The sequence below is a fragment of the Channa argus genome, chromosome 11 (assembly GCF_033026475.1).
Source record: "Channa argus isolate prfri chromosome 11, Channa argus male v1.0, whole genome shotgun sequence".
Classification (NCBI taxonomy): domain Eukaryota; kingdom Metazoa; phylum Chordata; class Actinopteri; order Anabantiformes; family Channidae; genus Channa; species Channa argus.
Window position 1 is genome coordinate 12,248,605 of NC_090207.1, and position 15,124 is coordinate 12,263,728.

Sequence of the window (15,124 nt, forward strand, 5' to 3'; positions counted from 1 at the left end):
TTTTTGGAAAATAATCCACACATTAGGCACCATATTTCAATATATATTCATTTGGGGAGCTTTATTGTGGCAGTATTAACATATAAAACAATTCATGTTTTCTGTTATAACATACAAACATTCAAAATTTTCACTTCACAAAGTTCATAAGGCTTGGTTGTCCCAGAAGAGAGGGTTTCATTACTGAGGGATTTTTTGTCCTTTTTCTTAGTCTTCTTAAATCTCCCAGAGTTCCTTATTAAAAGAGACTAAATTAAAAATAATAAAGACCAATTAATTAAACAACTAAACAAATTAATATAACAATTAAAAACAACAAAGTGACCGTGCAAGAGAATCTGTGACTGTACATGCCCACACAACTATGAAAGTAAATATTAGACGACAGGTAACTTTCCTCTTATACCATGTAATGTCCAGTAGATTTGCATAAAGTAGACCTGAGTTCAAATATTTAAAATCTTAAATAAATTAATTAAATGCTGTATCTGTATATTAGTTACTTAGTTACACTTAGTTTGAACCCCGGGTCTGTAAACCTGTTTTATTGGTACTGGTAATCAAAGGCGCGTAATTAAATTTAAGGTTTGTAAATACTTGACTCACGTCAATAACAGCTGAACTTGTATTAAGTAATACTCAGGTGTGACATCAACTGGTAAGTGATCTCGATGATAATTTTATCACAGTTTTATGTCCAGTCAACAAAAGCCACACTCTCGCTTCATCTACTGTGTATGCTGTTTGTAAAATGCAGTAACTAAAAGTTCAGTAGCTCAACACAAGAGCTGAATCTCAAATAGCTTAAATTCCCTTTTAAACGCATGAAGGCGGCCAAATGAGTGATGAGCTACAAACTAATGCTACAGTGTCATGGGGCCAGAGATCACAGAACCAGAAGGCCTTTTTCTTGTTTGCAATGAGTTGAGGCATAGTTGCACTTTCCATTCACCATGTTCAGTGTTTTTAAAACATTAAAAAAACTAAGCATCTAAACAATTAAAGTTTCTGAGTTCAAGAGATTGAATCAATAACATGCTCCATTAGCAATGATCTTAACTGTTAGTATTTAGCATTGGCTGTAATGAAACACACACACACACGCACAAACAAACATACACCACAAATGTGCAATTAAGCTAATTAGTCAAATGTTTTAGTGTGGCTTTTTAAGAGATGATAAATATTGTTTTCCAAGCAGCCATAATGAGGTCATAAGACATAAGACATAATTTTACTGTGAAAATATTGATTTTGCTTGTATCAACTGAAAGAAAGTTAACAGCAACTGCAAGTACTCACTTTTGTCAAGTGAAGTCAATGATTAAATAAATGCAAAAAACAAAGATAAATGCATATGTTTTAGTTTGAAATGTAATCGCAGAACTGTTTAGGTGACAAAAAACAAAGCTTTTAATGTCTCAAAAATCTCTTGGTCTGAATAAAAAAGACAGAGAACAAGCATTCATTTAAGATGATCAAGACAGCCAAGCCTATATCTACTGTAAGACGCATTACACAGACAAGACAGAGAGGGAAGAAACAAAAATCTTACCCAGATCTTTTTTTTTTTTTTGTGCCACAACTATAAACACATTATTTACAGATGAGAACATGCACTTTGCATTGAGAGAGGTCAGCAAAAGGAGTTAGGTGTTAGTTAGAGGAGAATGAAGCACAGACACAATGCATTAAAGCTGGGGTGAAACTATGTTTGTACAGTCTTTTTAAATCTACAGTGAGTTGCTGAAGCATTTTGGTGCCTGTGCACACAATAAATACACATGAAGACAGATAGCTGATGATGACATCCCCTCTGTTAGTGAACACGGTATGATGGTGATCATTTAGCAGTGCATACAGATAAGCTTCATCCACCACAGTGAAGCTGCTCACATCTCTGTGATGTTAAATGCAAACATTGTCATCATAGTGGTTTGGCCCTTCGCTTGGTTTCAGCATTGAAACTCAGTGCATGTACTGTAATAGGAAAATAAATGCTTTGCCCCAAATATGCATGCTTCCATTGTTACTGCATATTTTCTATATGCATAATGCTTGTTGATGCATAAAGTCTACAGAGTTACTGTACATGACAACATAGCTGATAATATGTGGAACTGAATGCAATATAACACCTTGATGGTTATGTGCACTGAGGCAGCTCTCGTAGCTGCCAACCCACAAAGAGTATGATGAGTGACTAGCTCAGTTCTTTATGAAATCCTACCTACTATTTTCTCTAAAGGCTTTGATCTGCTAATATGCTACTAGTAGTTTGATGGTTGTGTACCAATCATCGACCAGCATGTCTGTGAAAAGCAGGATGGACGTTCAGCTCTCATGGCCAAACTGCAATTAATGTAAAGACCTTTGGGTAATAGTATTATTAGAATGCATATACTATAGTGGAGTGAAATGAGGCTACACAACAACACAATTGCTCTGCAGCCATGTTTATGTCTGGCTTCAGACTTGCTATAAATACATAAAATGTTTAGATATTCATAAGAGCAAGACATGTCGAATGTTATGGATAAACTACATGGTTTAAGCGACAATTAGATGCTTTTGTTGTTTTTTCTTTTTTGTTTATTTTTTGACATATATTTGCTATTTTGAACATATAATGCTAATGCCCTTTCCTGAGAAGTAGATCTAAATCGAACTACACTTTGAAACAAACTTTTATTTTTGAAAATCTGTATTTTTCATCTCTGTATCTTTCTTCATTTATTTAATTATCAGGTGCTGTCTGCATGCTCACCAACCACACTGTGATGCCTGTAAGTTAGCAGACTAAAGTACTTTACTTTAGTCTTTAGCTTACTGATAACTTTAGTTTCTTTTCATACTGTGACTTCACCAACACATTGTGACACAAATTAACTTTGAGAGTAAAATAACTACATTCCCTTGTTCTATCTTCTTGATCGAGTAAAGATGTTCTGGTTTTACAGCCACCGACTCAGTGTTAATGTTGACATTGACTATATGGCTCCAGATGTTTTAGGGACCTCAGTCCTATCAGCAGAGAACGTTCATTCACAAAGACTTATACTCTATCTTCTCAAACCACAATCACATTCCTCAAATCTTTTACAGTTTCTCCATCTGTAGCCCCTGATAACTCTGACGATAAAATAATGACATATTCTCTGTTTAAGGGTGTAAACTCTTGCAGTCATTTAAATGACAAACTCTCAACATGTTGTTAGAAATGACCACAAATGTCCTACTGAGTTATTCAGTATAAACATCTGCACCGGAAACAACTGGAGAACAACCTGTATGAGAGACCTGTCAGTGCATCACTTGTTGCATCATTTGTGAAGTTGAGATACACGGCTGTGCATTTTGACTGCACCATGCTCTCATACAGCATTCCCCAAAAACTAACATACTGCTGAATGATCAGAAATGTTCACCTCAAGCCCAAACTCAGATCTAATTTTACCATAGTGTAACTTTATCCAATTCTATAGCAAACTTTTCTTCATTTAAATCTTTTAAAAATATGTTTTTATACATTTTGCGGTAAAACTTTCTAGAACCTCAATGAAAGACACTGAAAGACAGACTAGTGGTCTTAACCAACAAGATAACATGTCAAAAGACATGTTTGACAAACCATCAACAAGTTTTATTATCACAAACAGGCTAAACTTTCTCTCCTGCTTTCCCTCTGTTTCCATAATGACATCACGTAATCTGAAACAGTTGTAATCTTTGCTCTGTGTAAAAGATTTGTGCTATAGCCTTTATAGGAAAAACCCAAGATGCTACCGACTCAACAAACGTTGACAGTAGTTTTAAAAAATAGCTTAAATGTCTCACCACCCAACACCTTGATAAACTTCAATAAATTTGCTTTTTATTTTGTAATCTTTTGTAAACTCTTAATTTCAAAATAAGATCAAAGTAGATCCTCTGACTGAAAAATTCCTGAAAGATCTGGATCACATAAAAATGTACAAAAATTTAAAAACAACATATTTAAGATTGTTATTAATTATCAATATTCTTCTTCAGTTTTTAAATATATATAATGTACCTTTGACTGCGGCTGCTGTCGCTTTAAGGGACAAATCAATCATCTATCTCTGGACCCACCCACTCCGTCATGACTGACAGGCTCAGCGACAAATCAGGTGGTTTGCTCTGAGCACGACAACAAATTAGAATGGTTTAAAATAAAAGAGTCTCTGCATCAACTTGTCAGCATCAGGAGGGAACCGAGCAATAAAGTCCCAGTAAAACAAATCCAACTGTTTTTCTCCTTTTTAGTCACTTTTGTGACATTTTCCTTTCATCACTTTCTCCCTTCCATGAGTTTGTCTTTTTAAGTATTTTGTGTCTTTTTTTTCAAAGAATATTCACTTGCACAAGTGTCTATCTTAACAAGTGACCGAATCTTATGATTAAAATGTTTTTCTTTTTAATGTATCAGTAAATTCAGATGCTGAAGAGGTGAAACAAACCAACTTGTTTCAGTGTTATTTTAGTGTAATTCAATCAATCGTTTAGACTGAATTTAAGATTAAATGACAAGCTAAGACAGACAGTTGGGCTTATTTGTGTCTCCCACAGTGACTCCACACCTCCTTCTTTCAGTCTGACCATAGGTTCTCCATGACCATGCTGATCTTACACAGGATCCAGCGGCGGAGGGGGCAATAATACTCATAGTGGAACTGCTCAAACTCTGGTGTCTGCCGTATCTCATGGAGGAAGGAGACATCGAGGTCTGACTCCAGCAGTAGCAGCAGTGTGGGCACAGTGACAAGCAGGACTCCCATGACCACAGCAATAAAGCGGGCCACGCTCAGCACACAAGCATTAAATCTGTGATTGGACGACAGCAGGTGCAGGCCGCTATTCAGGACCCCACCCATTCGACCTCTAGCAGCAGATCGAGTGTGTTCGTAGGCCCTTTCTCTCTCCCTCTGAGCCACCAGTTGGGCCTGGATGTCGGGGTCTGCGTGGAGCTCCCTCAGCAGTCTGGCAGGGCTTTGGACAGGAGATGAGAAGAGCAAGTCGATGCCTCCCTGACTGTTGTCCACAGGAGTGGGCAGCATGCTGGCACAAGGACTGGAGAGGGAAGACATTCACACACATTTAGAAAACGCATAATTATAAAGTGGGTAGTTATGAATATAGAGGATCATGGGGTGACATCAGATCAGGCCTGTTCATTGGCTAAAGCAAAGGCAAACGTAAAATGCAACAATGACAAGGCAAATGTCTGCAACAGACTGTGCCTGGGACCCAAGTGTACCACTGGAAACAAAATGTTGCACCAAGAAACACTGGAACTTTTGATCAGTTGCCCAGAAAAGTCAAAGCATGTTGCAAAAGAACAGAGCACATCGAGTGCACTGGTACCATAGTAAAAAAATTTTTTTGCATGTGCTTTGTTTAAATAGCAGCACAGTAGCAGTAATTTTGTGACTTTTACATATTTAGCTACCACTGATGATCATGAATAATTAGGGTGTACCGTCTTCACATCTAATATGTTGGCTATTTATAGCAGTATTTCAGCTAACTATAGCATTATGCATTGCACTTTTAAACATATTACAGAGGGGCTTTAACAAGAAATGCAGCATACATTGTGACATTTACTGTATATTTACTACATATAAAAATTGTTCTTCAATTTCCCATTAAAGTACAGTGTGCCTTAAATGTGTCATGTAGTGAATATTACATGCAAACATGTATCTATCATCGCCCTTTGGGTTCATTTGGCAAAAATGTTATATTAGTGACTTATTTGACCAACCAGCAGGTACAGTCAAAATTTGCATTTATTATATTGAGAGTCATCTTTCTGTCCATCTAACAGATATAATAGTGCTTTTTGTTCTGTTTATGTTCTCTATGAGCTCCTGAAGGAAATTTCTCACTCTGCTAACTCTAGCACTGCTAACTGTTCTGCTATATTCCCCATCTAGATTGTAGCGTTTGTATTTTTCTCTCTTGTGCTTTAAACTATTTGCTAAAAAACTTTGCAGACCTATAGACAAGCTCAGAAATGGTGAGTGCACCGCTGGCCCCGTCATCCTCCTCTGCTTCATCTTCAGCTTTGGGTATCGGAGGTTGGAGATTTGAGGTTTCCATGGAAACACGAGGAGGCTGCAGGTCATTGCTCAAAGCAGAGGTTCCTCTTTCAGTACTTTGTTCTTCTGTGTCTGCAGGTGCAGTTGAAGGTTTGAGAGGAGACAAGGGGGCAGAATCTTTTACAGCAGCAACACCTGGTGAGTAAAAAGGACAGGAAATGGCTTTTAAATTACATTGTATGCTGTGTGTAAAACATAATAATAATAAATATCCTCATCGCATCAGACTAAAGAACTAATTATAGTAGCATTTTTCAACTCCATGCTTTTTCTCTTTCAACACAAATTGTACAAACAGTATTTAGTGATACTAACTTTACTTTAGTTAGTAAAGTTAAATATTACAAATTGAAAGATACTTTTAACTAGTACTATGAAAAGATTATAAAAGGAAACATACTATATTCTAATCCTATTTATGTTAATATTTTTTGTTTACTTTTGTGACTACAACCTTATCCCATTTTTTTCACTCCTTTTAAACAGTATACTACACAGTTTGATCAAAATGTCTTAACAATTACCAGTTTAACTATGGGTTATAGTAATATTGCTCCAATGCAGGCTAACCATGTCCACAATTGCAGTACAAATATCCACCAAAACACAACTTTCTTTAGAGTGCAACAGAGCCTATCTCAGTTGTAGCTTTGTACCCTGCAGGTGAACACGCTATCCACATGATGGCGCCCATTTACTTCCTAAGGATGGAGCACCCATATCTTGTCGCCCACAATGCTGAGATACAAATTAAACAATGCTCAATAAATTCCCAACTTCTCGGCACTCGGAATGGGAGGGCAGAACCAAATAATTTGGACATTTTGTTTGTTGTTGTAGATTGTACCTAACTAACTAAAAAAATGCTGCAGTGTTTAACAGTCATTCCTGCTGGTGTTATGTAGCCTGACAGCAAAGAAGTGTGTGTGTGTTTGTGAATAGATGCGTTTGCATGTGTAAATTTAAAAATAAGTCCAGCTGTCCTCCTGCTATGGACTAAGTAGGAGCTGTGGGGTAAATGTCCCATGATGTATGACTCAGCTTGTCAATTTCTATATAATTAATTCCATGGTCTCTCTCTCTCTCTCTCTCTCTCTCTCTCTCTCTCACACACACACACACACACACACACACACACACACACACACACACACACACACACACACACACACACACAACATTTAAGATATTTGTAGATTTTGTAGCTTCTTACATGTCTGGAAAAGGTTGAAATATTGAAAACAAAAACATCTGTAAAGTGCTGGAGGTGTTTTCTGTTGCCAAAATCACAATGCTCTTTTGATCCATCTATCAAAAGAGACATGAAATCAGTTACAGAAACTCAAGGCCAAACCATCTGCCCTATGCAATCAGTCTCCAAGCCAACTAATTCAAATACATGTTGAGAGACATTAAGAAGGACAGAGAGTGAGGGAGTAGAAAACCTGAGGAGCAAGAGGTGACAGCTGCCATGGAAACATAGTCAGCAAAAAGCCAACAAGTGAGTGCAAAACATGCAGGTATGAAATGTAATAAGGGGCAGAAAAGAAAATGAGAGTCAAAAAACAACAAACGTGAGAAAGATGAAAGAAGAGGGACAATTTACACATTGCTGGTTATACCTTTAGTTTAATTTTGCATCAGATTTGGCCAGTGATAGCCTGAATTGATCATAATTAAGTATCTCACAGAGGACAGCTACACTGCACATAAAGGACAAAACTAAGTAAAAAAAAATATTTTAAGTAATAAATACAAAGCAGGTTTTCACACTTATGCCTCAAAATATTTGACCCATACTAAAAAGGAGGAGAGATTTTGCTCAAACTAATACATGAGGCTGGCGACACAATGGCTTATAAAAAATATATCCAATATAGTCTTAAATCCTCGATACGGTTCTGCTACCAGGGCATAGAAATAAAATGTCTAAGTTACAGTAAGTGTTGTGCTGGACTTTTTATGGGCTGCTGAGAATCCAAAGTTATTAGCATTAGAAAGTCAATTTACTTCAGTTTTTAAAGAGAGTAGTAAGATGTCCTCACTTTTAACTGGAGACTTACAACAACACTCTTATTCTGCTGATGCTTCTGTAAAACTGTGTGCATTTTGTCGTGGTCACTCAAACAGCCTACAAGATTCTCCAGATGAGGAGATAAAGTGATTTACACTACAAGGCGCTAGATTCCTAGAGACTAGGGTTTTCCCCTGTTATGCAAGTGTTGACAGAACTATTTATCATTATCATGTGTCTGAAAGTCATCATCACTTCTGAAGTATATTTATGTGAGTGTATTATGAACCTACTCAGCTGTGTTAGTAAAGTTGTTTAAAGTTAAATGACATTCTGCACTCCAAGTTAAGAATGCTTGTTTTGAATAGCATTAACAATAGCAGCTGGTAAAATGTCAGTGTATTATATTATGACAGAAGGTTTTCCTCTCTTACGCATACCTCTTAACAGGTTGCAAACACACACACACACACACACACACACACACATACACACAAAAGAGTTCTCTTGAGAGTCTCTGGATGTCTGACAGATTACACTTACAGTTTACATCAGCTGGTTGCCATAACAGACCTGGCAACCTAACTAGTGAGCAAAGCAGCTTCATACTGTACATACATTGTGGATTGCTGGACTTTTGAAATTTCACACTGGGAGAAAAAAAGGCTTTTTATGGTCCTTATGTGACATAGGACTGACAGCTAAAATGTTTCACCTAGTGCCACATTAGTCTATACTTTATACAGTTGAGTGAAAAGGTTTGCATTCCCTTATGTTTAATTGGCCAAGGGTAAAGGAATATTTTTCATCAACATAATATTTAATGCATATTCAGCAAGAACAATGCTTCATCAGAACTATCAGAAACAGTCAAGAAACCTATAAAAATACATTTATAGGGCATATGTGCAAAAGTTTGCAACCCCTTGATATAATACATTTTCATATGTAAACCTAAGTGTCTAATCCTAAATAGAACTATTGAAACTGTTGAATGGGTAGATCTCCAGGGTCTCAGGGAGTTTGGGGAACGACTAAAGCAATGGGATCAGCAAAACACCTTTCAGAAGACCTCAAAATGACATAGGTAAGCTTTCATAAAGATGGAGAGGGGTTTCATATACGTTAAAACGTTTAGGGATACCAGTAACTGTGAAGATCATGATTCAGAAACATGGACACACCAAAACTCTTCCAAGAAGTGGAAGAAAAATTAAACCAAGACAAATAACTGAAAGAAGTCCTAGGAAACTTGCTAAGGATTTACGTGACCGGACAGCTGGGGACGTGTTAAAGTCTTTAGAGCCAGTCCACCTCTCCACAGTCAAGTGTAGTCTGCACAAGTCTGCATTGTTGTGCCATGATAGAATTTTCATTATTTCACTATAGGTTTCTTTGTATACACTCCTTGACCATGTTTGTTATTTCTGATGATTAAGGAACATTTGTACTAGCTGAATTTACATTAGATATTATGTTGATAATAAATAATTTGTTTGACACTTTTTGCCTTTTAAAAATAAGGGCGTGCAAAACTTTGCACTTAATTGTGTACATTCGTATGTTTCTTTGCCTTATATCTTACTCTGTTCCAGCGCATTTGTCTGATGTCCAGTATTAGTTCTGCTGAGGCACCCTCCATGACCCACCAACCTCACGTACACGTCCTGTGCTGTGTGATTGGCTATACGTAGGTGGAGGCTTCGTTGTGTTGTTATCTTCACCTGGCATCTTAAAGCTTCTGCTACAAGGACTGATGGTGCTCGCTCTTCTGTAGGCTCCTCTAGGTTGAATAATTCAAGAGGCCCAGACTCTCCTACCTCCATTCCTTCACCCTCCAATCTCTCAGAAGTCATGTCCAGCCTGAGTGCCCCTGGCTTTCCCTGGCTCTCATCACTCCAGGTCTCATCTACATTCACCAGGCTACTAACTCCCAACTCCAAACTGTTCTGCTTGAGGCTGCCTCCAACATCACTGCTGTTTCTGTGCTCAACAAGTTCCATCGTTCAGGCTGATGACAATCCTCTAACAGGCTGTGTGCAGCAAGACCCCCACACCCTGACCAGACTGCCAGCTGAGCTCTGGGGCTGGTATGAATGATAACACACACACACACACACACACACACACTCATGCATATACACACAGAGAGATGGTGAGAGATGTGCAACACACATTCTCTCTCTCTGAAACACAGACATGGAGGGCCCTCCTGTGAATGTCACCAATGTTAGAAGAGTGAAGGGGCATTAGAGGAGGATCAGGGCAGAAGCTGCAGTTTCTATATATAACCAGGTGGTCCTGGCTGCAGAGGGGCAGCTAATCTAACTCTGATTATAGAGGGACGGGCCTGACCCAGGATGGGATGACTTTCTTTTCCCCTCTGTAGCTCTTTCTTTATCCCTGTTATGTCCTCTCATCAGGCACATTTGATTAAACAGTATTTTACTCTTTGCTAAACACTGCCTTTACTGAATTACACTTTCACATGCTAATTCTAAATTACAGAGAAACGGGTGTGGGCTGAACAAAATGTAGCATTTATATGATTTATTGCTTGGGAAAAAACAAGACTTGTTGGGTGATGGCAGGAGTGTAGATGAAGCCTCAGTGTGAGGCACACATATTAAATCTAATCTAATCCCAGTGAAACATCCACAAGTTAAGGCCTTAGCCAAAACATGACCAGCATGTACTGTATGTGTGTGAGTGTGGGTTTTGCTAGATAAGAAGGGGACAGGCTGTCAGTCCTGACCTTGGAGCAGCTTCCTGTTTCCCCTCTAATGGCTGAGATTAGTGCTCTGAATATAGATGATCTGAATCCTAGACCATCTCAAGGACAGTTTATCCCAGAGTCCATGTGGCAGCCTCCTCAACCAGCCTGCATTTCACTGTTTTAAGGTGGTTGTCATTACTGAAATGAACTAGTTTCTATGATGTGTGGTTACACATAACTTTACTTAAAGTTGGGGCCGCTGCCTACCAAAGACTAATTATCAAGAAGGAAAAATTTAATTAATCTATCAGAATCAGCTGATTGACAATGACAAATGAAAATTTGCTCTGCAAATCTAGCTACATAACTCAGCTCAACTAAAATGTTTACCGAGTAGAACGCAACACAAAGTAGCAGCAATTGCAGTAGGAAACTTCAAATTGAATCTAGTCAATATTTAGCCTGTATCCTGTCAGTGATGCATTAGGCCCTTGATTTGATGACTACGTCTTGCCCTCCTGCCCCTCCCAAATTAACCAACTGAGACAGTGGAGATGGTTATTGCTGCAGCTCTTTGCTCCTCAGCCAAGACAGAATTGATTTTATTTTAAATGGGTTGAGCGGAGATGAGAGAAAGGCAGAATGACGGGGAGAGATGGAGAGAATGAGGAATGATCGGAAAGTCTCTCCGAAGAATCGTTAGAGAGAAGAAGTCCATCAACAGTGTGAAGCGGCTGATGGTGCAGCATCAGGATTGTGTTGTGCATGTGTGAAGGTTCCACAGAGCACAGCCAGGGTCGGTGGAGGGACATAAAGGAAGGGCGAGGGGAGTGTAGGAGGAGGTAATAGGAGAAGCAGGGCTCCATGTTGGTAAAACACGAAGGCCATGTTCTGTGATGGGTGGAGGACATGGATGGCTGGAAGAAAGACAGGATTCAGCAACATGTATAATCAACATCTAGAAATATTTTGGTTAAATAACACCAGATTTTTCTTTTACTCCTAAAACCAAACCGATGTCCTTAACTCTCGTCTGACAAACACACTCACACACGCAGACGCACATTTACACACACACGCACGCACCCACCCACACACACACACACACACACACACACGCACGCACACACACACACACACACACACACACACACACATTTACATATCTTCTGTTGCAGCTCTGTTATATCTAATGTCTTTATTTTGTCTCTTCTCTTCTGTACTACGATTTTCCATTTGTCTTACATTCACCCTCACTTTCTCCATACACTCTTCCCTCTTGTACCATCTTACATCCTTATTGAGCCTATAGCAAACATCCTTCCTAACCTTTTTTTGTTCTCTCAGCCCTACAATTCATTTCCTCCTCTCTGATATTCTCTCCATCTCATCTTCCCTCTCATCTGTCTCCATCCTGATGTTCTTAATGCTTTGTGTAACCTTACCCCCCTGCTCTTTTCTATCTGCTTCCTTCTCCCTCACAACTAGATTGATACTACCATAAGGTAAGATAATAATGACAATATGCAAAAAATGTAAGAGTGAAACACTAAAACTCTTATGGGCTTTATGATTGTACTTCTCAGTGGTGGTGTCCCGGGGAAACAACCTCAAAATACCAGCTATTCTGCTGCTTTATTGGGTTTTCTCCTGGGCAGTGTTGCCTTACGTGGCCACATCACCTCATAAGTGGGAAAGAAAACAGATGGATTCTTTCCTCTCAAGGGGAGATGACTGATCCAAGTTCAGCTGTGAGCCAGATGCCAACAGGCCAACTGATGGACAACTTCAGCAGACACCCGCATTATACTGTGCACCTCACCACTGTGGTTACACACTGAGCTCCTATCTCTGGCAATATTTTTTGCAAGTACAATGTTTCTAAATATTTTTCTGAGATGCTTAAAGGAATATTAATTTGGTCATTATTTTGAAACATTAATTATTATAAATTCAGTTAGTTGAAATAGTTGTTAAGGTTCTATTGCTGGCACAACATTCAGTCTTTTTTACTCAGCATAACAAATGTGCAATTAATTGTACAGAATTAAACATGAATGAGAAATTAATTTATCAAAATAAATATTTACTTAGGATTGGAGTTTTGCTTTCACCAAAAAAGAAATAAAATCCTATAATTTCCTATATAACTTTGTACTTAAATACATAGTTCTTTCTGTAAAGTCCTTTGAAAACTATTTCAAATATCTTAAGAAATTATTAACAATAAACAGACCCATTATTAATCAGTTTTATGTGATCTGGTAGAAATTGGGGAGGGTTGCGTCAGGAAGGGCATCCAGCGTAAAAACTGTGCCAAATCAACATGTGTGGACAATGATCCACTGTGGTGACCCTCAACTCATGGGATAAGCCGAAAGGACAAAAAAAAATTGACAATAATAATGAATATGAATGAACATAACGAATATGTCTACGATGCGTTATTGCTCAGATCAAAGTCAGCTTATGTTTTGTTTTTCAAAAGCCTGTACTGAAAATATGTTTACATTACTATATGTACTCATACAGTATATTGGCTGGGAGAATAACAGTCTTCTAGGGCAAAATTGAAAACAATATACCCACTAAAAGGTAGTGAAGCAAAAAATTGTGCTAATAATTAAAGTAATAATTTTTACACTTACATTGTTCAAACATTTAAAAAATACACATGGTCAAACACACAGACATACTGTACAGTAGTGGTATCCTTATAAACCGTCATGGGAGAGATATTTATAACATGCTGTGATTGGTGTCTCTTGAGACAAGACTGATTAAGGGATGGAAGCATCAGCTGTTCAATTAACACTCTCTGAGCTTTGGGCTCATGTGCTTCTCTCCAAAGAACCCATGTGACTTTCCAGAGCTCTTTGGCAGGAGGACATGTGTGTGTGTTTGTGTGTGGGCTACCATTGTCTGTGGCAGTCTCTTCGTATTCGTTGGTGGAGGGCATGGCAGGTACCAGAGGTTCCATGTTCATGATGAGGTTTTTATGGCTCAGGGAGTTAAAACTTCGACTTTGACCAAAGTGGACTCTAAAAACCCAAACATGAAAAATACAACTGCAGTACAAATGGCTGTGTATTGTTATGCACATTGAATGCTCTATTTTCACAACCTTTTATTGCACATTTTAAGCTCCATTAATGTATAATAATTTAATCTTTTTTAGTAGGCAGGTATTACTGTAAACAAGCAGGCAATACTGAATTCGTCTTAGCTGTTTTGAAATGGCGGGAGGGAAAGGTGTCATTCTACCTTACCTGCACACCTCCGGTGGCTCCCTTTGAATTTTAAAGCTGGCTTCAATCACCTCCTTAGCTACTCTTCCACTTAAAGGGAGAAACGAAAGACAGGAAAGACAAAGAAGTGTCACTTTCTTTGGTGCAATTTTCAAATTTAAAGTTTCAAGTTTTACAATATAGAAAATAAATTAAAACAGCTGCAAAAGCACACAAAGTTGCTTTTAAAGCTTAAATTAACACATTATTAATGTGCATATAAGGACTTCTACAAAACAATTAATCACCTCTTTTCTTTTAAATCAAGATTTTAGAACAAAATGTATGTGCCCTGTCAGTCATTCAATATGGCTTCTATACATTTGACGTGTCTGAGAGAATTGTGCAGTGTTTTTATTTACTGTATTGTCATTGCAGTTGTTGCTGCACATCACAAGTGGTTGTGTTTCTGCTGAGCAGGAAGGCTCCTGCCAGCAGAAACATTAGTCTGATTGTAGGGCAAATAGAGTTTCTGGACTGAGATGACTCTGTATGAAGCCAGCAGGCCACACCACCCTACCTATTAGTCTATTGTTGCTGAGATTGATGGTTAGGTTTTAAATTACAGGGTGAAATGAAAGTGGGGGGCAGACAAGTACTGGATAGCTAAGGGAACAGTGTGCTGGTAAAGGTATGTCTGATCCAGAGGTGGTAGGTAAGTACTTGTACATAAGTACAGTTTTGTGATACTTCTATTATTATATCCATTTTAAGTTACCTTCACTTTTACTCCAATAAAATTTGGAAGAATGTATTGTACTTTTATTGCACTACCATTCCAGTTATTTTACTACTTTAGTTAACTTTTTACAACTTGCTACTTTTTGCAGGTGTAGATTAATAATACATAAATACATGAATTATGAATTATTATGGATTAACCAGCTCTCCTGCAGAGTACTGTTTATATTACATTGTTTTTTGTGAGTTACTTGTACTATTGTACTTTTAGAGCATGTACTATTCTTCTTCAGAAAAGAAT

The 15,124-nt window shown here is 38.0% G+C and overlaps 1 protein-coding gene across 3 annotated transcripts in view; it reads right to left on the reverse strand.

Annotated features, from left to right (window-relative positions):
* Positions 1–56: 56 nt before the first annotated feature.
* Positions 57–15,124, reverse strand: part of frmd3 (FERM domain containing 3) — a 47,469-nt gene continuing 32,401 nt past the window's right edge. For all 3 annotated transcript variants that reach the window (XM_067520265.1, XM_067520264.1, XM_067520266.1), the window contains 4 exons: positions 14,125–14,193; positions 13,772–13,896; positions 6,023–6,260; positions 57–5,091 (listed from right to left, as the gene is read on the reverse strand). In XM_067520265.1, the coding sequence (XP_067376366.1) occupies positions 4,611–5,091; positions 6,023–6,260; positions 13,772–13,896; positions 14,125–14,193 (913 nt within the window). In that variant the 3' untranslated portion in view covers positions 57–4,610. The remainder of the gene's footprint in view (positions 5,092–6,022; positions 6,261–13,771; positions 13,897–14,124; positions 14,194–15,124) is intronic.